Source organism: Capra hircus, chromosome 3 (assembly GCF_001704415.2).
Source record: "Capra hircus breed San Clemente chromosome 3, ASM170441v1, whole genome shotgun sequence".
NCBI classification, from domain to species: Eukaryota; Metazoa; Chordata; class Mammalia; order Artiodactyla; family Bovidae; genus Capra; species Capra hircus.
This window is the reverse complement of record NC_030810.1, coordinates 42108294-42134522: the sequence shown is the minus strand read 5'-3', so window position 1 is coordinate 42134522 and position 26229 is coordinate 42108294. Positions and strand designations below refer to the sequence as shown.

Genomic DNA, 26229 nt, shown 5'->3' with positions numbered 1-26229 from the left:
TGAATTTTGACACTTACCCCTCCTGACCTGCACACGAAGTTATCATATGTGCTTCCAACGCATGACTGTTGTGGGCAAGTGAACAGAAAGCCATTGTTCCCTCAGTTTTCTTCCCAACCTCCTAACACCACAAGACCCAGACCATGGAGCTATTGCCAACATCACCACCACCCCCTCGCCGCCACCACATCCCTGCACTGGAAATATGGGAGGCATATGGTAAGACAGGAATTGCAAGAGTTAAGAGAAAAACAAAACTTGGCTGCTGTATTAGTCCCTGTGGCAGTCAGCCAAGGCTCTTTATGGCCGAGGAGAACTTGAAGGAATGGGAAGCACCTTAAAGGGGTAATGTGTTTCCTCTCTGGGGGAAGGGTTTTCCTTACAATAGCTAAAGTCATTTATCTCTCAACCAAAGGATGAGATTTCCTGATATAAATTACTCACCATTGTAAAAGTGTATACAAAATTTTATTAGGCAAATGATTGCTATGTGCCAGGCACCAAACTAAGCACTTTCTCTAAATATTAGCTCATTTATTCCTCATAATAACTCCATGAGATAGGTATCAGTGTTGCAATGTTGATTTTAAAGTTTGACAAAACAGAAAACAGAGGCATAGAGAATTAATTAGCTGAGATTTCAGAACTTGTAAGTAAAGGGGGCAGGATTTGAAGCCCAGCAGCCAACCCTGAAAGGCTGCTGTCTTATCAAACTTGACTGCAGGAGGGGAGTAGGAAGGGCAGAGACCAGGGAACAGGCACATGGGAAGCAGCAACAAGAAGCCAGCCAGGTGAGAGAGCACAGGAAGAAAGGAGGAGGGGAGAGGGGGCAGGGGAATAGTGTGAAACAGCACCCAGAGTGGCAAAGATGGGCCGAGTGGAGCAGCCAGGCAGAGCACAGCTCTGGAAATCATGTTGCTAAACTTGACGGACTCAATGAAGACTCATTAAAACACGGAGCCAGCAAAACAGGCACACTCAAGATCTCAGGTAGGGTGATGAGTGGTGATAAAAGGGCCCAGGTGAGGTCTTTGACTGCTCTTGACAATGGAGGAAAGCTTCCCCGACCCAACTTCCTCCGACGAGCCCACAATGGCACTCACTAAACACAGAGATGATAGGATCTGGGCTCAGCAGTCCCATTCTGCTCTGCCATTTCCTAGTAATGCATGTGACTTTTGACCTCATTTCCCTTGTTTATCAAGCGTGATTAAGAATAACCCTCACTGAGTGGAAACTGGTGCAGCCACTATGTAAAAGAGTATGGAGGTTCCTTAAAAAACTGAAAAATAAAGCTGCCATATGATCCAGCAATCTCACTCCTGGGCATATATCTGAAAAAGATGAAAACTCTAATTCTAAAAGATACATATACCCCAATGTTCATAGCAGCACCATCTAAAATGGCCAAGACATGAAACAACCCATGTGCCCATCAATAGGTCATTGGCTTAAGGAGATGTGGGGTGTGTGTGTGTGTGTATAATATACACATTATATAATATGCACATTATATATAATGAATATATTATAAATATATATCTATAATATATAGTGGATATATAATTATATAATGCATATGTATAAATTTTATAAAATATATATTTATATATGCATATATAAATAAATGCCTATGTCATATATATATATATAATGCATTATTATTCAGCCATAAATAAAAATGAAATATTGCATTTTGCAACAACATGGATGGACCAAAAGGTTATACTAAGTGAAGTCAGACAGAGAAAGACAAACTATTTTATGATATCACTTATAGGTGATATCTAAAAAAAATCAATACAAATGACTACTTGTAGATGACATGATACTGTTACTGTTTGCAGATGACATGATACTATACATAGAAAACCCAAAAGAAACTATCAGAAAATTACCAGAGCTAATCAGTGAATTCAGCAACGTCTCAGAGTACAAGGCTAATACACAGAAATCACTTGCATTCCTATATACTAACAATGAAAAAACAGAAAGAGAAATTAAGGAATCAGTCCCATTCAACACTGCAATAAAAAGAATAAAATATCTAGGGAAAAAACCTACCTAAGGAGACAAAAAACTATATATGGAAAGTTATAAGACACTGATGCAAGAAATCAAAGATGACATAAAAGGATGGAGAAATATTCCATGTTCCTGGGGAGGAAGAATCAATATTGGTATCAATTTTGGTAGTACAGAATGCAATCTACAGATTCAATCTGATCCCTATCAAATTACCAATGGCATTTTTTTCATAGAACTAGAACAAAAAATTTCACAATTCATATGGAAACATAAAAGACCTCAAATAGCCAAAGCAAACTTGAGAAAGAGAAATGGAGCGGGAGGAATCAACCTTCCTGGCTTCAGACTACTACAAAGCTACAGTCATCAAGACAGTATGGTACTGGCACAAAAACAGAAATATAGACCAATAGAACAAATTAAAGAGCCCAGAGATAAACCCACACGCCTATGGGTATGTTGTTTTTGACAAAGGAGGCAAAAATATACAATGGGGCAAAGACAGCCTCTTCAATAAGCTGTGCTGGGAAAACTGAACAGCTACATGCAAACTAATGAAATTAGAACACTTTCTAATGCCATATACAAAGATAAGCTCAAAACAGATTAAAGACCTAAATGTAACACCAGAAGCTATAAACCTGTTAGAGGAAAACATAGGCAAAACACTCGACATAAATCAAAGCAAGATCTTCTGTGACCCACCTCCTAGAGTAATGGAAATAAAAGCAAAAAATAAAAAAGCTTTTAATTAAACTTAAAAGCTTTTGCAAAGCAAAGGAAACTACACACAAAGTGAAAAGACAACCCTCAGAATTGGAGAAAATAATAGCATAGGAAACAACTGACAAGGAATTAATTTCCAAAATATACAAGCAGCTCATACAACTCAATACCAGGAAAACAAACAACTCAATCAAAAAGTGGGGAAAAGACCAAACAGACATTTCTTCAAAGAAGACATATAGATGGCTAACAAATACATGAAAAGATGCTCAACATTGCTCATTATTAGAGAAGTGCAAATCAAAACTATGAGATACTACCTCATACCAGTCAAAAGAGCCATCATCAAAAAGTCTACAAACAATAAATGCTGGAGAGGGTGTGATGAAAAGGCAACCCTCTTTCATTGCTGGTGGGAATGTAAATTGATACAGCCACTACGGAAGACAGTACAGAGATTCCTTAAAAAACTAGGAATAAAACCACCATGTGACCCAGCAATTCCACTCCTAGGCATATACCCTGGGGAAACCAAAATTGAAAAGGACACATGTACCCCAATGTTCACTGCAGCACTACACTGTTTACAGCAGCTAAAACATGCAAGCAACCTAGATGTTGATCAACAGATGAATGGATAAAGAAGCTGTGGTACATATATATGGTGGAATATTACTTAGCCATAAAAAGGAACACATTTGAGTCAGTTCTAATGAGATGGATGAACCTAGAGCCTATTATATAGAGTGAAGTGAGTCAGAATATAAATATAAATACAGATGCACATATATGGAATTTAGAAAGATGGTACTGATGAATTTATTTGCAGGACAGCAATGGAGAAACAGAGAGAACAGAACTATGGACTGGAGGAGGGGGAAGGGGAGGAGGGAGAGAGTAAGATGTATCACAAGAGGTAACAAGGAAACTTACAATACTAAATGTAAAATAGATAGCCAATGGGAATTTGCTGTATCACTCAAGGAATTAAAACAGGGGTTCTGTAATAATCTAGAAGGGTGCGATGGGGAGGGAGATAGGAGGGAAATTCAGGAAGAAGTACCTTTGGATGATTCTTATTGATATTTCACAGGAAACAACAAAATTCTGTAAAGCAATTACCTTCAATTTAAAAATAAATAAAGCGGCAAAAATAATACAAATTAATTTATTTACAAAACAGAAACAGAATCACAATAAAAACAAGTTTATGGTTACCAAAGAGAAGTGGGGAAAGAGGGGTAAATTAGGATTATGGGATTAACAGATCCATACTACTATGTATAAAATAGATAAGCAACAGGTATTTACTGTATAGCACAGGGACCTATATTCAATAACCTATAACTGAATAATCTGGAAAATACATATACACACATAACTGAATCACTTTGCTGTACACTTGAAAGGAAAGGAGTATGTCAAGGCTGTATATTGTCACCCTGTTTATTTAACTTATATGCAGAGTACGTCATGCAAAGTGCCGGGCTGGATGAAGTACAAGGTGGAATCAAGATTGCCGGGAGAAATATCAACAACCTCAGATATGCAGATGACACCACCCTTATGGCAGAAAGTGAAGAAGAACTAAAGAACCTGTTGATGAAAGTGAAAGAGGAGCGTGAAAAAGTTGGCTTAAAACTCAACATTCAAAATACTAGGAGCATGGCATCTGGTCCCATCACTTTATCGCAAATAGTAGGGGAAACAATGGAAACAGTGAGAGACTTTATTTTTGGGGGCTCAAAAATCACCGCAGATGGTGACTGCAGTCATGAAATTAAAAGACGCTTGTTCCTTGGAAGAAAAGCTATGACAAACCTAGACATCATATTAAAAAACAGAGACACTACTTTGCCAACAAAGGTCTGTCTAGTCAAAGCTATGGTTTTTCCAGTAGTCATGTATGGATGTGAGAGTTGGACCATAAAGAAATCTGAGTGCCGAAGAATTGATGCTTTTGAACTGTGATGTTGGAAAAGACTCTTGAGAGTCCCTTGGACTGCAAGGAGATCAAACCAGTCAACCCTAAAGGAAATCAGTCTTGAATATTCATTGGAAGGACTGATGTTGAAGCTCCAATACTTTGGCCACCTGATGCGAAGAACTGATTCATTGGAAAAGACCCTGATGCTAGGAAGGATTGAAGGCAGGAGGAGAAGGGGACAACAGAGGATGAGATGGTTGGATGGCATCACTGACTCAACAGACATGAGTTTGAGCAAGCTCTGGGAGTTGGTGATGGACAGAGAAGCCTAGCACGCTGCAGTCCATGGGTTCACAAAGAGTCAGACATGACTGACCAATGGAACTGAACTGAATCGAAACTAACACAATATTATAAACCAACTATACATCAATTAAAAAGAAAATAACCCTCATAGAGTTATAGTGAGAAACAGGTGATCTACCATTTTTTCAGCCACTCACTCAGAGCCCTGTACACTGATGAATTATACATAGCAATAATAATGAATATCATTATTACCAGTCTCCATTGATTGTGGCCAATTTTACCCCCAGAGAACCTATACCTTTCAGACCATTGCATGCTTCAGGGGCATTTGCCTTATATAGTGAATTCTACTATACTGTTGTTTTTCTTGCTCTGACTAAAGAACTTGTAAAGAGGACAAGAAACACAGCACATAGGTTAAAAAGCAATACCTAGGGCTGTATTTGTATTTACTGCAGAATAAATAGCATAAATGCCCTATTTTGGGTTTATAAATAAACTTGGAGAAGATCTGCAAATTTTTACACATTTCTAAAATATGCATTTTATTATAGTTATTGAGGACTGAGAAATCTGTTAGGAATATTAAAATCAAAAGCAGTGTTAAGTCTTAACTACAGTAAAGTTATTAATATGGAATTGGGAACTATAACATTTTCCAAACCACAGTCAGAATGACTTTATATCTTATATCAAACAAAAGGGAACTGGTGATTGAATTGCCTCTAAAAATGCTATAAAATAAAAATTCTATGATGTGCCCAACAGATTGTTAAGCAAAGGGGGAAATAGATTTCTCATTCTAGCATAGGTTAAGTGCTTTAAGTACTGAAAATGTATTGCAAATTTCTCTGAAATGTCCAGTGCAGTTTATTAGTTTGCTTTATCATTCAGTGCCATAGAAAACTATAATGTAAAATGTGAGAAACTGGAAACCAATTTGATTAAAAAGAATCAGAACAAAGACCTCCTGGACATAGTTTTTTTTAACCTCTACTATCATCTACTCATTTTTTATTACCCAGAAAATTTTATGTGTGGTATTATGGATGTTTTATAGCATGTAGAGAAATTGGACAGTAATCTCAAATTTACCATCTACCTGGTGAGAAGAAATAGGTAAGCATGCTATAACTGTAACAGTTACCCATCAGTTGTGGTGATGATATCACTGTTTTTCTTGATGTGGCAATATGTTGGATATAATTTCTCAAAGGTTAAAAATTAGAAAGACAGTATTACTAAGTTTGAGAGTCAGATCAGTGTTCAAGTCCTAAATATTTAGGCAAGTCATAAACTCTCTTAATGGGCTTCCCTGGTGGCTCAATGGTAAAGAATCCACCTGCCAATGCAGAAGACGTAGGCTTGACTCCTGGGTTGGGAAGGTCCCCTGGAGAAGGAAATGGCAACTCACTCTAGTATTCTTGCTTGGGAAATTGGATGGACAGAGGAGCCTGGCGGGCTATAGTCCATGGGGTCGCAAATGAGTCAGACATGATTTAGCAACTAAACAATAACAAACTTACACTTGATTTTCTTTTCTTATAATGGGAATAATTATCATAGTATCAAACTCAGAGAATTATTGTGAAGATTAAATGAGAAAAATGCTTATAAAGAATTTAAGAACAGTTGGTGGAATATAGCAGGGGCTCAAGAAACGGTAGCTATTTTTAAACACATTGATAAATCTGAACTCTACCTAAACATTGCCTCCTCCTGGGGAAGGCAGTAGTTATAGCAGTGCTTACTTGTTAAGAGCAATTGTGAAATATTTCAGGAATAATGTCATTCTCAATCTTTCTTAGTATACATCTGGAGATCTAGGATTGTTCTAGGGCAGCTATCTTTCTATAAGCTCTAATTAGGGAATAGGAAGAAAGGAAGGGAGAAAGAAAGTCAGTTATGAACAACTTCAGAAGAAGAGGTGATTCGGAGCTAATGGCTATATAAAACTGTTCCTCTCACTCATCAGCTGGGAAAATCAGCAATTTACCATGCATAGATGTGTGTATAATATAGACACTGACAATTTAAAAAGTTAAAATCAGTTTCACAGCCTTTAAAATGAAGAAATGAAAAACTCTGAGGATTCGATTTATGGTGTAAGTTCTAAGACAATGATGAATAAGAAAGACTTACTGGATATCAACGGAAAGAAATATTCCCTCAGGCTTTTAATTTTGCCAGAATAGGTGCTTATGGTGTCGAGTGGGTGTAGCAATGGGCTCTTCAAAAGGGCTTAAACAGAGAGGGAGGCATTCTCCTTTTCTTTTGGAAAATCTAAAATGTTCATCTTCCCTTCTGGAACTGCCTAGCAACAAGGCAGTTGTCATGTTGGGATTTGGTTGGCATTCATTCAGTAGATAAAGCAATAAGATCAGGAGATCAGGAGCCTTCTAAGGAATCTGGGAGTGTCAAAGCACGGCTGGAACTCAAAGTGGCTAGTCTGAGAAACTACTCAGAAAGGTCAGAAATTAGGTAAACTGGCAGGGGTCAGGGAGCACAGACGCAGAACAGTCCCAGGCAAATCCCTGAGAACATAGTCGATAGACATTTTTGAAGCACCTTGTAGCAAGCTCTGGGAAAGCTCACTGAATCAAGGATATATACATGTAGTCATGGAGTGCATCTGATGTTAACAATGACAATAACAATGATAATATAACAATAACAACTACGATCAATTGAATGCAAAGGTCATAGGAAATATTTTTCATGAACAGTGTCATTTAATGCTTGCAATGACTTTGACTCACCCCCAACTTTGATTCACCACACCTTACCAGGTTAGGACCCATATCCAAAAAGTTCTGTAATGTGGAAAACAAACTTACTTATGGTTACCAAACTGGAAAGGGGATCAGGGAAGGATAGATAAGGAGTTTGAGATTAGCAGATACAAACTACTATATATAAAGTAGGTAAATAGCAAGGTCATACTATATGGCACAAATTATTTAATGTGGATTTCTTTTCTAAAGTTTTCTGGTATCTTCTGTGTTAATGGCAACCCACTTCAAGTTAGCGCATTAAAGAATAGAGCTCGTTGCTTTACTTGACAAACTTTGACTAAGATATTTAATATCCTGAAATAAACCATAATGTAAAAGTATATATATATATAAGCACTTATATATATATATATATCTGAATCACTTTGCTATATAACAGAAACTAACATAACATTGTAAATCAACTATATTTCAATAAAAATATATGAATAAATGGCTTTGTCAGAACTCCATTCAATGCTTCCTTCATAGCACTTTGCTCACTTGGAATCATTTCATCATCTGTATTAATTTTATGTCTTTGTTACCATACTGTATACTCCAGAAGGTCTGATGTTTGCTCACCATAGACACCTAGTACCAAGCACAATATTTTGAACTTCAATAAATACTTGTTGACAATCTTATGGATTTTTGGTAGAGTAAAACCTGAAAAAAGAAAAACATCCAAAACCCCCTGAAGCTCAAGCTTGCCCAAAGGCACACATAAGTTGCAGAAGCAGGATTTGAATCCAGGTCTGATGTGACTGCCAAGCCTGTGCAATTGTCTGCTATGAATACTCAGAAAAGCATACCAGAGTCCTAAGAATCAAGAAGACTGGAATAGGAACATGTGCCACCATCAGAAAGGAAACAATCCAGAGAACACTGCCAGTTTTGGCACCTGCAGGTAGGCAGAGAGAGCTGGAGGCGCGCGCGGTGTCTAGTTAACGAATGTCAGGTAATGAAACTCAGAGAGGGCAGAAGAGGTTTTTATGGAAACATTTGTAGGAAAGAATGAACACTGAGAGGTCAAACTCTGTCAACAGCAAGATCTCTTAATACTTCTGTCTTTCTGATCTGGCCTGGAGAGAAAGCCTCAATGATGAAAGTCAGCCTAATAAACTAACTGATTCAGTATCAAAATGACTATCAAAGAACTGAAGTGCTTCAAAGCCATTGAAAAACAAGTACATAAACCACCCACACACACATGTTGGTATACTTGGATCTTTAATATCTTCCATTTTTCACCTGTCAACATGCTTCTGAAAAAAAAGAATCGAATGCCAGAGCCATTTGTGTTAGAAAAAGAGTTGCATGAATATAGCCAAATTAATTTTCATTTTGAGCTCTCAGATCTCAGCGCAGATAGCACCAAGCTCTTGGGGGAAGGGAACCCCAATTCCTTCCAACCTCTCTTAGCTTTCCCAAAATGAACATAAAATTTAAATTATATCAGAGTATTTATTACTCATACACAGATGCAAGACAATCTCCTCTCCAAAAAAAAGCAAAGAAAGAAGAAAAAAAACCCTAAACCAAAAAACAGCCCTTCTCCCCCTACCAAACCAGAGTGCCATCTGTAGCCACTCAAATTCATCCAACATCCACAGTAATTGTTTAAAGACATAAATGGAAGCATGACTTCTCCTAAAACTCTTCCAGTGGATTTCCACTGCCTCAGAATAAATTTCAAATCCACCTCTGTTGCTCATAAACACATCCCTGACCTGAACCTTGTCTTCCTTCTTTCTTGCCTCCTTCCTGCTCCTTCCCTGATCTCCAGCCAGCCTGGCTTTCCTTTTGTTCCTCAGGCTTACCAAGTCCTAGGTCTTTGACCCTTGCAAGCCTCACTCTTGAAGGATCTTCACGTGTTACAGTGTGACATGGTCTCAGCTCAAATGCATTCTGGGGCCCCCTAAAGAAGCATTTACCACCATTCCCCATTCTCTTTCATAGGATTGTTGTTTTTTTTTTAATTGGTTTTACCACCATCTGAAATTATCTTGTTTACTCATTTGCTTTGTTAGTCTTCTCATAGCAGGATGCAAGCTCCACGAGAGCAAGGACTCTCTGCATCTTGTTCACCTGTACCCCATACCTGGAACTGTACCTGGATGCGAGCACGCAGCATCGCAATGCCACCACTCTGTATCTTAGTCAGTTTGTCAAGAAAGCAACAGGCTCTCTTCTTCAATGTGCTAACTTGAAGTGAGTTGCCATGAAGACAGAAGATACCAGAAAACTCTAGAAAAGAAATCCACATTAAATAATTTGATCTGGCACTTAGATTGAGCACATTAGCACATTGCTGAAATTATATATTAGGCTTTGTAACTAAGGCAACATAGCTTTTAGTTGGACACACTTTAAAATATATTTTAAATTGTCCCAACTACAAATTCACCATTTAGGAATATTTTTACTGATTAATAGAATGATATACTATAGCATTCCTTGTTCAAATAAATAACTCACCAAATTAAGAAAGATGTTTCTCTTCTGGTATCCAGAAATGCAGAAAATTATTAGTATGCTTGAAATGTGGAAGGTACAGGGGGAGGGTTTAACTCTAGCAGGGACACATTCTGAAACCCTAGTACTAGATCACAGACTCTTAAAACTAGGTAGCACCTTCAAAATTACTTAATCTAACCTTTCACTTGAAAACAGAGCTTCCTAGATATTAAATGTAATAACAGTTCTAATACTACATTATATGAAAATTTGTAGCTTTCAAAATACTTTCATATATATTTTATGCTTGATATTTATAATCTAGTGAGAAAGGCAGGAAAGTTCTTATCATTACCATCCTACATTCGGGACAATAAAGAGATAGGGACTTGCTCAAGTACATAGCCAGAACCTTTAAACAAGCTGTAAAAAATCAGTGCCTACCCACCTGGCAAATTCTTGGCCTCATTCCCACAGCTAATAAAGAATGGTGCCAAAAGATGTTAGAATTTTTTGAATTAAAATCAATTTTTCTTTCTACTCTTTGCTTTCTCTTCCCAATGTTATATGGCTATCCAAGGTCCCTTGGACAGCAAGGAGATCAATCCAGTCAATTCTAAAGGAAATCAACCCTGAATATTCACTGGAAGAACTGATGCTAAAGCTGAAGCTCCAATACTTTGGCCACCTGATGCGAAGAGCTGCCCCACTGCAAAAAACCCTGATGCTAGAAAAGACTGAGGGCAAGAGGAGAAGCGGTGATAGAGGATGAGATGGCTGGATGGGATCATCGATTCAATGGACATGAGTTCGAACAAGCTCCAGGAGGTGCTGAAGGAGAGGGAAGCCTGGAGTGCTGCAGTCCATAGGTTCCCAAAAAGTCATCCACCACTCAGCGACTAAACAAAAACAAAGTCATCTCTGCTGGTTGGGATAGTGCCAGGACTAGAACCCAATATAAAACTTGTCCTGCCTCACCAAGCTAACTTAGTAAATGAAAACCAAGAATTCATACCACTTCATGAGACTTGATATGAGCCATTCTAGCTCAAAACACGGAGAAGGCAATGGCAACCCACTCCAGTACTCTTGCCTGGAAAATCCCGTGGATGGAGGAGCCTGGTAGGCTGCAGTCCATGGAGTCGCTAAGAGTTGGGCACGACTGACTTCACTTTCACTTTTCACTTTCATGCATTGGAGAAGGAAATGGCAACCCACTCCAGTATTCTTGCCTGGAGAATCCCAGGGAGAGCGGAGCCTAGTGGGCTGCCATCTATGGGGTCGCACAGAGTCGGACACAACTGAAGCGACTTAGCAGCAGTAGCAGTAGCAGCTCAAAACACTCATCAATCTCCAGTTAACAGTCTAAATGTCTAACACCAAAGAAATAGTAAAATACTGTATGATGTTATGGATATTATACAACCAGCAAAATAATGTCTTTGGAGATAATATCATAAGGGTCATAACAACAGCTAACATTTGTTGATCAAACATTTACTCTGTACCAAATACTATTCTTTAACTACATCATATATCACATGTATTATAAAAATAATAATAACTATAGATAACATATCAAGTTCATTTAATCCTTATAATAACCTTTCACTAGGAATTATCTCATATAGAAGAAGAAACTGAGGAACAGAGGGGTTAAAATATTTTCCTAAGCTAGCGTAGTTGGCAAGGGTAGAGTGATCAGGATTTGAATCTGGGAACTTTGACTCTAGTTCCCACGCTGTTAACAAATATCCACACCTAAGATAGTGATTACAATCTAATGGAAACTAAAAAAGTTATGTGTATAAACACAACACATTGGTTTCTTTGATATAAATCTGTATTTTTATTGTAAAACTACTAACAGCTAGCATTTATTGAGTGCTTACTTAATACCCCAGGTAAGTTCCAAGTACGATCTGTATATAAATCTTATTTAATTCTCCACCATCTTGCAATAGGTATTATGTCCTTCACTTTACTGATGAGGTTGCTGAGGCTTAAAGAGATTCAGACTGTCTCTTCCCAAAGTCCGTATTCTACACTCAACAAATGGCAGCAGCAGTTATTGTTACTTTCTAATAATGAGATTACTGTTGATTTCAATTTCTTCTTTGTATCTTTCAAAGTTTTCTACAATGAAACCTTGTCTTCATCTTCCTTAAAATGAGAGGAACACAAATAAAAGAGGCAGAATGTGTGAGATACTAGATTTAAGTGCATGTTCCTGGAGCCAGAGTGTGGCTCTCTGCCAGAGGGAGCCTACGCAGCAGATGGATGCTTCGGGGAGAGCAGAGTGAGCAGAGTTCTGGGTACTTCCTGGCATCCAGGAACCAGGCTGAAGATTTCTAAGGGCCCAACACAGTAATGCTGAGTAAGTCTTTGCTCTTCTAAATGTCTTACATGTATTAACTCATTTAATTTTCATGGTAACCACATGCTGGGTTGCTTAAATATCCTCCATAGGGTCTGTGATTCCTTGACAGGACTCATTCATTCATTCACCGGACATTTATTGAGCACTTACACATACCATGCATTGGTGACACAAAAGTGATTAAGACATGGTCCAGCTCTGACAGAGTCCTTGGTCCTTGGGGAAGGCACAAACAAGTAGGTACATGAACAGAAAATAGCGGCTGAGATTTATTGAGAGATTAACACATTGCCTCAACGCAACATCAAATCCTACCCAAGTTTCTAGCCCCCCGGTCTGTTCTGTGGACTTTGGCCTTACTATGCTGGTCTCCATGATCAAGTGAAAAATTTCCTTAAAAGTCTCTCTCCCTCTCTCTCTCAGCTTATTGGTTCTATATCTCTGGAGAACTCTGATTGCAAGACGTGAACTTTCTGTTTAATCCTTAAGACTTTTATGTGATTGAATTACCATGAGAAAGATACAGTTATTATCACTCTTGGGCTTCCCAGGTGGCTCTAGTGGTAAAGAACCCACCTGTCAATGCAGGAGACAAAAGAGATGTGAGTCTGATCCTTGGGTTGGGAAGATCCCCTGGAGGAGGGCATGGCAACCCACTCCAGTGCTCTTGCCTGGACAATCTCATGGACAAACGAGCCTGGCAGACTACAGTCCATGGGGTTGTAAAGAGTTGGACATGACTGAGTGACTAAGCACATCACTCTCACTTTCCAGATGAGAAAACATGTTCACTGACTTCCTAAGGTCACACACATGAGATTTAACCTAGGTCTGACTGACTCCAAAGTCAGGGCTCTTAAACCTTCTGCTACTTGGCCTTGAAGAGTGGGAATTGAGAACTAAGTCAGCACAGGGCAGGCAGCACCTTGCCCTCAACCTAGGAGAATGTGGGAAGGCTCCCTTCCTTGAAGGGGTTGCTTTTGTTTGACTTTGAATGATCAGAACAGACTGTCACCACACAGAGAAGGAAATGGACAGCGTATGCAAGGGAAAGAGAAGGCAAGGAGCTCCTGTCTGGCCTAGGTGATGAGACACGAGGGCATACAGTAGCCCACGTATGAAAATGTTGCCCAGCACACAAAGACATTTGGACCTTGCCCTTAAAGCATGAGGAACAATCAAAGGCAGGTGAAGAAACTGACCTCTCTGATGGCTGTGAAGAGGATGGATTGGAAGGTAGAAACAGCAAGGTCTGGTCAGCAGGGGATGAAAAAGACAGAACAGAGTCAGGAAGGATAATCAACAGCTCTTGAGGACCTCCTGACATGAGGCAGTCAGAAAGGAAGAATTGGAAATGAATCCAACACTGACTCTGCCTTGGCTACTTTGTAGACACAGTTCTTTGAATTAGGGGCACAACGAGATGAAAAGAAACTTAATGATTAAGGTCAATAGCACAGGAGTAGGGTTCTACCTGCTTCAGGGCTTACAGAACACTTTCTATCATTGCTACCATATACCAGCACTGTGGGCAATTTTTCATATGGCATTTTTCAGTGACTCACTAAGGGCATTTATAAAGGCTAGGTGTACTGGGTGCACAGCTAGACCACCAGTATTCTAGTTTTAGGCCCTGTATTTCAACTTAGGGAAACTGCTCATTGTAGGAAAAGCAAAGTGACATCATCTCAGTTGGCAGCAGTGCCCTGGAATGTGATGTTGAGATAAGTGCCGAGGCCAGAGAGAAAGTTGACCATGATTGATTAGTGATGTCTGCTACAGTCACTGAAGGGATAGTATAGGACATAGGCACTGAGAATAGAGGATTATAGAATATGCTAGTATTTAACAGGACGGTGCACACAAGAGGGAACTCTGTAAGGCTTCTCTGCAAAAAGATGCAGCAATAATCTACCTGAAAACCAAAATAGCAAGCAGTAACGGCTAGCCACCAAAAGCTGTCAGACCCACATGTAACAACCAATCTGAGAGAGAGCCATCTGAAAAAGAAGCTGGCATTTGCATCACACCCTTTCAATGTTTTCATATTTATGATCTCATTTGATTTTCATGACAACTCTGAGGGCGGGAGCCAGCATTACTGCTACCTGACAAATGGGGAGGGTGAGGCCAAAGAAGGTCCAGAACTCACTCAAGGTTGCATAACTATTCAGGAGATAGAGTCTTTTCAGGTCCTCATCCTTCCCTTTGCACACCCCTGACTCACTGACAGCATCTGCTGTGGCAGCCCAGGACAAAGCTATAAATGGCCCATTGTATGTGTACTCAGCAGAGAGATGGCCCTGGGGACACATTTATTTGTGTGCCTTTGGGCAGTTACCCAACCAGCCCCAGCACCTTTGAACGTGAAAGGCACCACAGGCTCCAAGCCTTTGTCTATTCACGTTTTTGGAATCATTACTAAAGTAACTTTGACTTATCCTCTTATACAGAGAATAAAAATCCTCAGGAAGGTTGTTTCACTTGGCTTTGGTTTCCTCAACTGCAAAATGAGGCTGGACTTGATTGGTTCATCTTCCAGGGTAGCACACATCATCACACTTTCATGATAATGGCCAAGGCTTTCACGGAATCTCAATGAACACCCAGCTGTCCTTCTCAGGGAGAAAGGGCTATTGTTTCTAGTAGAAGCCAGGTTTTTTGATAAAGTGTTTTGTAGATTGCAAGCTGTGAAAGTTTAGAGTCCACAGGACTAGTGATATCATATGTCCCTTCCCATGATAAAATTTGAGGAATCGGTCAGTGTCACTGAAAGGAGCTCACTGGACTAAAACACTCCTGCCTAGCTGGACTTCTTCAGGCTGGTGACTGGTCTGGAGGCTCAAGATCTGATAATAAAGTTAGCTTGTTTATTTCTGAGGAAGGCTCTTGAAACATCAGTCAAATTTAGATGACCTGTTATTGGCTTGTCAGCCAGAGACCTGGACCAAATTTCAAACACCAGCCAGATTTTCCAATTACAGCATTATACAAATAAAGAGCCCTTGACTAGGAATCAAGATTGGCTCATAAATGCTGGTTCTGCCTTTTGGTAAGGTTGTCACTTCGAACAAGTCACTGAACATCATTGAGCCTTGGATGCCTTCTGTTTGAAATGAGGATACTCATACCTATTTGTACCACATAGAGACAGTGTAGAATAAAATATGTACATGAAGATGTGGTCTTTCTATATACCAGATCTAAGCTTCTGAAGATGGAGTCCACAGCTGCCTCTTTCAGTCATAGTCACTGGGCCTAGCATTATACCTAAGACCAGAGAAAAAGCTTCAGATATACCTGGTAAATGAATGAACATTTTGGAAACTTTGAGGTCTATACATCACATAATCTTACACTTATGTCCTAAGTGAGCATAATTTGCTTCTACTGTTTATTAAAGATATGTGACATGGATCACTCTGGGTCTTTAAAAAAAAGCCTAAAATACTAGTTCATAATAGAAGTCTATATGAACTCAGGAGAAACAAAAGTCTGATACATAGTCAAAATATTTGTGAATTAGTGTGTAGTTATGATTCTGACATCATTTGTCATGGAGCTCTATCTTTTGCATGGAAATGTTCAAGCCTAGAATTGTAGTTGAACTTTCAGCTCTAACTTTGAGCTTGGTACCATTAGCCAAGGTAAGAGCACGATATGTCTCCACTTACTGAAATGAGGGGGAAGAATGAGTCTGACAGGCACCATCGTAAGACAGTCATAGAACCAATGTCAGAATAACAGGCTTCTGAATACCCACCTGTTTCCTGACACATGGATAACACAGGCCCATGCAGACTGACTTCTGCAAAAAGAAACTGACTTTCCTACCATTGAAGAGGAGCCAGCAATTCCACTTCTGGTTGTTTGTCTGAAGAAAACAAAAACACTAGTTCTAAAAGATATATGCATCCCAGTGTTCATCACAGCCTTATTTACAATAGTCAAGATGTGGAAGGAATCTAAGTGTCCCTCAACAGATGAATGAATAAAGAAGATATGATAAATACTTGAAAAAAGTGAACGTGTTAGTTGCTCAGACCTGTTCAACTCTTTGCAACCCCATGGACTGTAGCCTGGAAGGCTCCTCTGTCCATGGGAATTCTCCAGGCAAGAATACCAGAGTGGGTAGCCATTTCCTTCTCCAGGGGATCTTCCTTACCAGGGATCAAACCCTGGTCCCCTACACTGCAGGCAGATTCCTTATCATCTGAGCCACCAGGGAAAGGCTCTAGAAACTGCTTGCAATGCAGGAGACCCAGGTTTGATCACTGTGTCAGGAAGATGCCCCAGAGAAGGGAATGGCTACCCACTCTAGTATTCTTGCCTGGAGAATTCCTTAGGTGGTATTATTTACTTACTCAGCCATAAAAGAGAATGAAATCTTGCCATATGCAATAGCATGGGTAGACCTGGAGGGTATTGTGTTAAGTGAAATAAATCAGAGAGAGACAAATACTATTTGTTTTCACTTATATGTGGAATATAAAAAAACAAAACTGATATAATAGAAAAAATATAAAAAATAGAAATAAACTCACAGATACAGAGAAAAAATTAGTGGTTGCCAGAGGGGAGAGGGGTGGGGGAACAGGTGAAATAGGTGAAGGTACAAACTACCAACTATAAAATAAATAATAGGGATGTAAGGTACAGCACAGGGAAAATCGTCAATAATATTATAATAACTGTGTCTGGTGAATAATCTATAAAAATATTGAATCACTATATTATATACCAGACACTAATATAATATTGTAGGTCAACTATACTTCAACCAAAAAAAAAAAAAAAGAGAGAGAGAGAAAGGGACTCAAGGGTGTGTGTCTATTTGTTCTTCTCTGAGTCTCTCTTTTAAACATTCCCCTGACCTTTGCTCCAGACACACTGGCCTCCTTGCTGTTCTACCCGCATTCTGAGCCTTTCACTAGCTCTCCCCGCTGCTACTTTGGATTGTTCCTCCAGATAATTACTCGACTGCTCACTCCCTTCCCTCCCTCAAGCCTTTGCTTAAATGTCTTCTCAGAGAAGCTCTGTGCAGGCAGGAATCTGTTTTATTCACTACTGAGCCTCTAGCACCTAGAACCATGTCTAACATCTAGTATGCATTCAATATACAATTTTTAATGCATAAATAGTTCTATGTTCAGAGCTACATAGGAAAGGTGCATAAACGCATTTCTGTTTTTCAGCACAGCAAAAGCAAAGATAAAAGCAAACTTGCAGAATACGTGCAATAGGACAGTAGAGGAAGAATTAAGTGGTGAGAGCGGATAGTAATATATCTGAACCATTTTCTGTGTGTCAGGAAAAGTACGCTTTGAGGTGGGAGGAAGAGGAGTCAATTATGAGAATTCAAACCTTAGAGGGAGTGAATATGTGGAATCCAAATCATTCAGCAGATGCCAGAGACTCTTAGAGCTGGAATTTCTAGAGGGATGACAGATCAATGCTCGTACTTTGTTTGCAAGGAAACAGAACTCCAAGAAGGTTAAGTAATCCTCTCCACACACATAACCGAGAAGTCATAACACTTAAGACTCAAACCTAAGTCTGATGCCTGGGTCCATGGTCTTTCAAACGAAAGATCCAATCTGCACAAATTCAGTGAACATATTGAGCTTCTAAGATTCACAAATTTTCCAGTCAAGACTAATTTGGCATCTGAAAAACCTCACATCCATCACTGCCACTGCATGCACAAATGTGTCATACAATGTTAATTTGTTTACACACATTAATTTACTTACAACACTTTCCCAATTCCAAATGCCTGGCTCTATAGGCATTATTTTCAGATCTGGTCATAAGCCAGAAAAAAGGAAATAGAACCCAGAATGAAAAGGAGGAATTGAAGAATGAGAAAAGTGGAGAAAGGAAGGCAAAAATACAAGGAAAGCAGGAGGGAGAGAAAAAAGAGAAAAGAGACAAAAAATGTACAGGATATTGACAACAGTGCCTCTGGGAATATCTTTGAATAGCTCTGCTATAACTTGTCTCTTTCCATTATGAAATCATTTCCTTGGAGCTAATCCCCAAAATAATTCAGGATCAAGTACATATTTTCAAATGGACTATTTCTTTCCTTTGGCTTCTCAAAAGGTATTATCTGTATCTTACAATTAGCACTCCACAATACATATATTTCCCTAGTAATCTCATATTTATAGATCTTGTTTCTCCAGGAAAAATATAGATTTGAGAATTTATTTTTGTTATATTCACCATAATACCCCAAATAATACTTTACAATGTACACTATGAAGTGATCAGTCACTTAAATCTGGTTTTATTCACTTAGTCAATAAACATCTAAGGATCCACTCTGCATAGCGAGATAAGAATAGAGAGGGAAATGATGGACCTAATTCCTGCCCTCGTGGAGCTTACCTCTGAGTCAGAGATTCAGCTTAAACAACCGCAGATCATAAAAATAGCTTTTAGGAAAGACAGGAGACCAAGATGGACTCAGTGCGCAGGGTGTATGTCTGGGAGCTTGGAATGACAAGGATGGGAGGGAAGGTCTCCAGACAAGGTGGCAGTATTGCTGGGACCACAAGAGAATCAGTTACTCCATGAGCTGGAAAAACAGTGTTCTTGGCAGGGCAAAAGCTCTGAGGCAGGAAAGTATTTGCTTTAGACAATCTGAGACAGGTAACAAAGCCGCTGGTGTACGTGACACACTACATGAGCTTGATGAAGCTAGATGAGCTTCATACTACAGGAGCTAGATGAGCTCCTGGCTCCTGTAACTCTTCTACAATCATCTTTCTCCCTTTCTTAATTCCATTCATGAGTTTCCATAATGCAAGTGGGGCTTCCCTGGCGGCTCAGTGGTAAAGATTCTGCCTGCCAATGCAGGATACACGGCTTCGACTTCTGGGTGGGGAAGATCCATCCCCTGGAGGAGGAAATGGCAGCCCACTCCAGTATTCTTGCCTAAAAAATCCCATGAAGAGAGGAGCCTGACAGGCTACAGTCCATGGGATTGCAAAGAGTTGGACATTAAGCACAGCACAACACAGCACAAACCACAATTATGAAAGTAAAATAGAACATAATTAAAAAATCCAGCATTTAGAGTCTCTAAAAGTTCTAAAAATACCCCCAAAAATTCCTTTGAAATTTCTCTCCATCTCCTCATTGTCTTCTAGTAAACCTTCTTGCCCTCAAATAGTGATATTAGAAACTGAAAACACATTTAATGTCATTGTTTTCTTTTGGCTAACTACTATATAAAATGTCATTTTCTTTATACATTTCATGGCAAATATTTAGTTTCAGGTAGATAATCTTTGATGGACTTAGTTTGAGAATCCAACCACTGTTTATATCATTATTGCTACAGAAAAATTTGTTTCAAGTGACTGCTTCACAGACAAACTCAGGAACATAAAAACTATGAGTTGCTGACTTCCTGCAACTTGTTTATTCGAAACATGGATAGCATATGTGCCAAATCCAACAGAGAAAATTACTCACAGTCTTCTAGCATGGTTTATCTAAGTTAATTTTTTTTAAAGACTACATGTTCTTTTAGAGATTTAAAGTTGACCTTGGGAATTAGATGGGAATTTGTACATAAAAGGAGGCTTTTTCCAAACCCGAGCCCTTTAAGAAGGAGAGAAATTGCATAAGGAATGGAATATATATTAAAATCTCATATGCCTCCTTAAGATTTTCCAAAATAACATCACTATTTCTGGGAAGGGAATTGATAGAAAAGTGAGAAGCAGCCCCTTTAAAACTTCTTAGCTAACTACAAAATGAATGGTTGCAGCTTCAAAATGCTTTGTTCCTTTTTGGTTATAGCAAAGAATTTTCCAAACAAATAAACTTCATTCCTAGATAGGCAAAAGAAACGCTTTTACTATTATAAGGTTCATTGCAACAACAGAAGATCAGTTAACCTAGAGCTGCTTAAAGTTTTCTAAACATTGATTTTGGAGACAATAGGTATTATCAAGGAATTGAGAAGTGTGATTCTGTGAATACTCATATTTAAAAGAGAGACAGATGCAACCAATAAAACTTAAGTCCTAGTTTTCAATCAGGTTAACATGTCCACTTTGATACAAAGCAAAAAGAAAAAGCTCATATTTAAAATGTTATGGGGGATCAAAACTAGGAGATCTGTGATGAACATGGGTCCAAAATCTATTCTCCTATTTTTTTACCTCAATGCATTAGTTTTTATTCTTGCAATTTAGAAAAAGTACTGCAGAAGCCCTCAGTGCAGAATATACTTACTGATAGGCTATTATGACTAATAAAAACAATAAAATTTATTAAATTAACTTGCACATTGCAATTAAACCCAATGAATCTTTAAAATATGCTTGTTAACTTTAAAAATTATTTTAGGATGAAACCATTGGCACCCCCAAACTTTTCTTTTCAGTAAAACATCTAAGAGCCTGACTAGGGAACTGAAAACATCAGCACTTTCAGTCCAGTTCTGCCAGGCAAGGGGAAACTTCCCATACTGCCTTACAAATTAACAAATGTCCCTGGAAACCCTGACTCAGTTTCACTTACCTTAAAAAAAAAGCAGCTAAAAGGTCATTTTCAAACTTTAATAATAACATATGTAAAACAACAAAATCCTGGAATAGTTGCTCTAATCACACACAGACTGCACTGTAAGCTTGTCCAGTACACACACCCTTATGAGTATTAATAATTCCCTTTGCTCATCCTCTTTCCCTTCACAGTCATACTACTTAAGGCTCCACATCACATGATATTCTTTAGGAAAGACCCGATACTAACCATTGCCAAAAAAAATTTTTTTAATGTAGAAATCAACAAATCAAGTTCCTTAAAATACACTTTTGAAAGAAAAATATTTGAAAAGAGTCATGGAGCCACAAAGTATAATACCAGTAACATGCTTGAGGTCCCTGCAGAATTATTTCACTGCCTTCTGTGATACTGGACCCAGTGGAGAGGTAGCAACAGTGCTCCTCTATGGCCAGAATTTCCAACAGACGTTGAATGAATGGAGCATACATCCTATTCCATCAAAATGAGAACACAAAAGTAAACCATGAGCCATTCTGATGAATCTCTGTTTACTCTTGCTTTACACAAAGTAGAGAAGCAGCTTTGAAAAGTTGCCACGGCCATGTTTTTCCTGGGCAGCAGATATTAATAAATACCAAAACACATAGACACAAATGCAAATGTGAGTTCCCTCCCTTTCTAGAATAATGTATACGGGCAGGTGACATATGTGTGTATAACTGTGCATGAGTGTTTGTGCATGTGTGTGTGTGTGTGTGTGTGATTGTGTGTGTCACATGTACTAATTGAGAAGAGACAGCATTTTAACTATCTGGATGTTTGGTGACACTTTCTCTGAGCCCACTGATATTTGGTAGATGGCTGCCATGACTGGATTTTCGGTTCCTTTTGGGGGGTTTCTTATCTTTCCAAGGCCATCTTGATAGATAGAAGCCTAGCTTCCTCTAGGGAAGAGTTAAGTGGGAATGATAACTGCTATGGCACACTTTCAGAGCAAGAGCATTAAAGAGGTGAAATTGTGAGATGCAGTATCAGGAACTTGCATATGTTGGCAGAAAGGCTGGCATTTAAGTTGGAAGGCCATTGACAGGCAAACTGGACTTCTGGTTAAGGTTCCCACCAGCCTTTCTAAGGTCATTGAATCAAGAAGATAACAAGTCTTGAATAGCACTGAAGCAGGAACTATAGGTAGATTAAAAAATATTAGTTTCATTTACATTTTTAAGCTACTGGAAACACCTGTCCAATTTCTTTTGCAAGGATCTGATGGATGGGAACTGCACCCCTAGTGTCACCTTTAATTCCTAACAGTGCTAAGATAACATCCTTCATTAGATAAATTTGGCAAATGCAGAGCAATAGTGTTAATTCAGCTCCAACACAAGTCTTTGTTACAGCTCTCCTTTCAGTGTAGTCAGCTCAGATAAGCTTATCACAGGGCTTTGAACTGACATTCTGGGATAGCACAATAGACAATATTACCAGAAGAATCATTAACAAGCATCAGAAAATATTACTTCCTTCAGAGATAATTTCAATCCATAGTTGATAAGGCAAGAAGTAAATCTTCCAAGTCCCTGGGTAAGATTAAAATCTAATCAGAATGTGTGTGGATTTATTAAGAAATGCTACGTGAAATCTAGCTGGAGAAATCCAGTACCTCTGTAGACACATTTTGTTTTTTTTTCTGAAGAGGGCAATGCACATGAGCTTCTAATTGAAAACTCCCTCAGTAATGCTCTTTCTGTTTGTCTTGCCTTGTTATTCAAAGGTTAAATTCAGTTTGAATTAATGAAAATGATTTAATCTTGATCATTAGTAAACTTAGTTTATTTAGGCCGCTGTTTAAAGAACTAGCTTAAGAACCCTCTGCAAACAAGACCAGGCTCCATAACAAAATGATACCCAATCTCTCTTTTAAGGCTATTTTCTAAAATCTGTGGGCCATGACTGTAGAATTTTTCACTCCCCCAAATCACATTAACAATGTTTGACATGATGACAGACAGAGCAAAAAGAATTCATTTCTGCCAGATAAGTATAGGCAACACTGCTGTTTTTCTTTCTTTCCACAACCGTTCTTTTCTTATTCCATTTGGTAGATTTCTAAGGAATGTTTCAAATCTGTAAGATAGACCTTGACTTAAGAGGTGGCCTCTCTGCCATTTTCATGGCAGATTTGAGACCCATTATGCACTCGATTCTGCATTGTGAAATCCAGGCTGGGGACAAATTTCTGCCTGTCATCTTAGGAAAGGCCAGGAGTTTTGCACCATCCTGTAGTGTGAAAGCAGAAAATCAAAGCTGCTGCTGCCTGCTTCTTTCCTAATCAGCTTGCTGCTTTTCCGAGGCAATCTTGGTTGTCACCATGTCAAGCTTAGAAGGGTAGTTTAGTAGAATAAAATGTAGTTTAAACAATGTCTCTCCCAGGAAAGTTCCTCTTTACACTTAATATTGAATGCAAAAAGCTAATCAGTTAATTTGATGCTTGGCTAAGAGCCATGACACAGGGAACGCATTTAAGAAGCACAAAATTCTTCTTAAAAAAAACCTGATAAGAGCCCAAATAGAAGACAAGAGTCCCAGATATTTTCCTCACATCATTCATTCTGTTGCAATGACAGCCCCCTAAAACTAGAGCCTGTGGACAAAATGAAACCCCTCACCCCAAGGGTATGATGTAAATTGCAGAGATAAAAACATCTTAGAAGAATTTAAAAAAAATTTTAAACAGTTCACTGAAAATGACAGCATGGATAACTGTGTCAATGACCTCTCCTGTCTACTGTCAATTTCAGAAGACAAGTTTCCACTGTAAATGTTTAATCAGTGTAGTCCCAGGAACCCAGAGCAGAAAACCTTCTCTCCCAACTTCTCTGCTTTGCAAGCTCTTTCCTAGTTCTTATCTTAGTTCCTTGCAAGCACTTTAGGTTTTTCTCTCCCGTAAGAGCTGGGAGCTCTGTAGGTTCTGAGCTAAACAGAAGCCCTGTGGTTTGATTCCATTAGCCTGAGCCCTGGTCCGCTGCAAGTAAACTGCAGCATTTCTGTTTGCACATCCTGGCAACCGGGTTCTAGACCAGCCACAAACACAGGCTGCACACATATTTCAACGCTGTTCTCCCCAAACCTTGCCTGTAGCCAGTCAACCACAACAGAAAGCATCCTACCTTCCATCATGGTGGCAGAATTGCATTCCTTAATTTCCAGAGTCTGAAAAAACACAGGAGGATACGATGCCAGGTCTCAGCTTAAGTCCTCGCAACGCTGCTGCCGCCGAGAGATCTGCTGTGTCCGCTGCTGAAGCCAAAGGAGACAAGTGTTAACCCCAAAGATAGGCCATGGATGCTGCTGGTGCTGCTTCACCTACAGGCTCCCAGGAAGATGCTGCGAGAGAAAGGGAGAGGAACAGCCAGCCGGCCGAGCTGCACCGCCTGCGTTGCCTCGGCCAATCCCTTCAGCTCTGGACCGCGTCACATGGTAGGCAGCCCGCATCTCCTGACACAATACCCCGGGAGAGCACACAGAACCTATTTCCCGTCCCCATTCCCCTCCACCCCCATACCCTCCAGCTTGTCACCAAATGCACAGCCCCTTCCCCACCTGGTGACGCACTTCCCCCGCCCCTCCTCTTCTTAAGCCTATTGCAGCGGCTGGGTACCCGAGATTAATTATCAGACGCCGCCACCTTCACCGCGGACTCGGGCATGAAAGGAGCACCTAAGTGACTCGCTGCGGAGGGGGATTATTATTATGATGATGATTTTAAAGAAAACTTCTTAATAATTCCGTGCAGCCTGGAGTCTTGGCTGCACACACTCAGGCTCCCATTCCCATTTCCCTTTGCCCTGAAGGAATTCCAAATGTCAGTATCTGTGTCCTCCGCACACATCTGTGACTCTCTCTCTCATTCAGGAGAGAAAAATCAATCCGGCTGACGTCACATAATAAACAATTATCCCCAAAAGGATGGTGCAGAAGAAATTTCACCCCAGCTCCCTTCAAGAGAGCCAGGGGATTAATCGCGCATGACATGCCGAAGGGCTGGGAACTGTCATTAAAACAAAGAAACAAAAGAACCCACCCGAGTGGGGCTCTGGAATCGCACTGGCAACGCATGAGATAATTTCTGGGGCGGGAGGCGGGAGAGAGGGGAGCAGGCAGAGAGGGAGGCCTCAGATGGACTACAGCTAGCCGTGCGTGCCGCTTCCTCCCCACTGGACCCGGGCAGCAGGCCGCCACGGGGACCGCGGGGGGCAGCTCTGCTCCGCAGCGTTCGAGTCCAGCCGCCAGCGCATCCTTCCGGCCCAGCGCGCACGTGAGCCGCCGCGCAGCCCCAGGTGGAGAGTGGCTGTTACTACCCACTGCAGTCCCTGTAGGAAACCCAACTTTCTTCTAAATGACACTCCCCCACCCCACCCCCAAGCTCCTCTAAGATCCATCTGCAGGCCTGCAAGCTCATTCGTTCACTCCAGTGGGGATACAGAGGGGGACCCAAGTGTGGAGCCCTGGCCCGAGGGACGGGTGGAGTCCCGGTTATACAGCTTCCAGGGATGGGCTCTGGGCGCCGTGCTGCTGCTTAAGTGGGAAAGGTTATGACACCTCGGCTGCTGGGTTGAGACTGTCACCTGACTGGTCCCTAGGGATCCGGGAGCCTTTCAGAGGGCTCCCAAGTACCAGAGGGTCTGGCGTTCCTCAGTTCCATTCTAGCAGGCTTAGCCCTCAGAGCGCTTAGGAAGCAGAGGGCAGGCGGAGTTTGGGAGGGAGGAGGAGACAGAAGGAAGACGGGAAAGAAAGGAAAGGCCTCTTCAGAACCCTAGGAGACAACAGCACAAGCGGGGGCATGCCTCCCTCTACAATCTGGCAGCGCGACTAGGAGAAAGGCCATTACATCACAGAGCAATTGTGAACATCAAAGGAAAAAACGTCAAGAAGTAAGCTGCTTTACACATCAGGGGTGAATCTCCAATACTACTGTTAATTATTTATATTATACATGTACCCATGGACTTTTGATATTGCCCAACCATGGACATAGTCTAGTTCTTTCTATGAGAGCAAATATTCTATGAGAGAGGTATTGGTGGCTGAGAACTACT

At 40.1% G+C, this 26229-nt stretch overlaps 1 protein-coding gene across 8 annotated transcripts in view; it reads right to left on the bottom strand.

The window, feature by feature from the left end:
- SGIP1 (SH3 domain GRB2 like endophilin interacting protein 1) overlaps nucleotides 1-24619 on the bottom strand; it is a 232570-nt gene extending 207951 nt beyond the window's left edge. For 3 of the 8 annotated variants that reach the window (XM_005678298.3, XM_013962763.2, XM_013962765.2), the window contains exon 1: nucleotides 24301-24618. In XM_005678298.3, coding sequence (XP_005678355.1) covers nucleotides 24301-24310 — 10 coding nt within the window. In that variant the 5' untranslated portion in view covers nucleotides 24311-24618. Of the gene's footprint in view, nucleotides 1-24300 lie in introns of all 8 variants that reach the window. The other 5 variants (XM_018045259.1, XM_018045264.1, XM_005678301.3 and 2 more) reach the window with 3 other exon arrangements.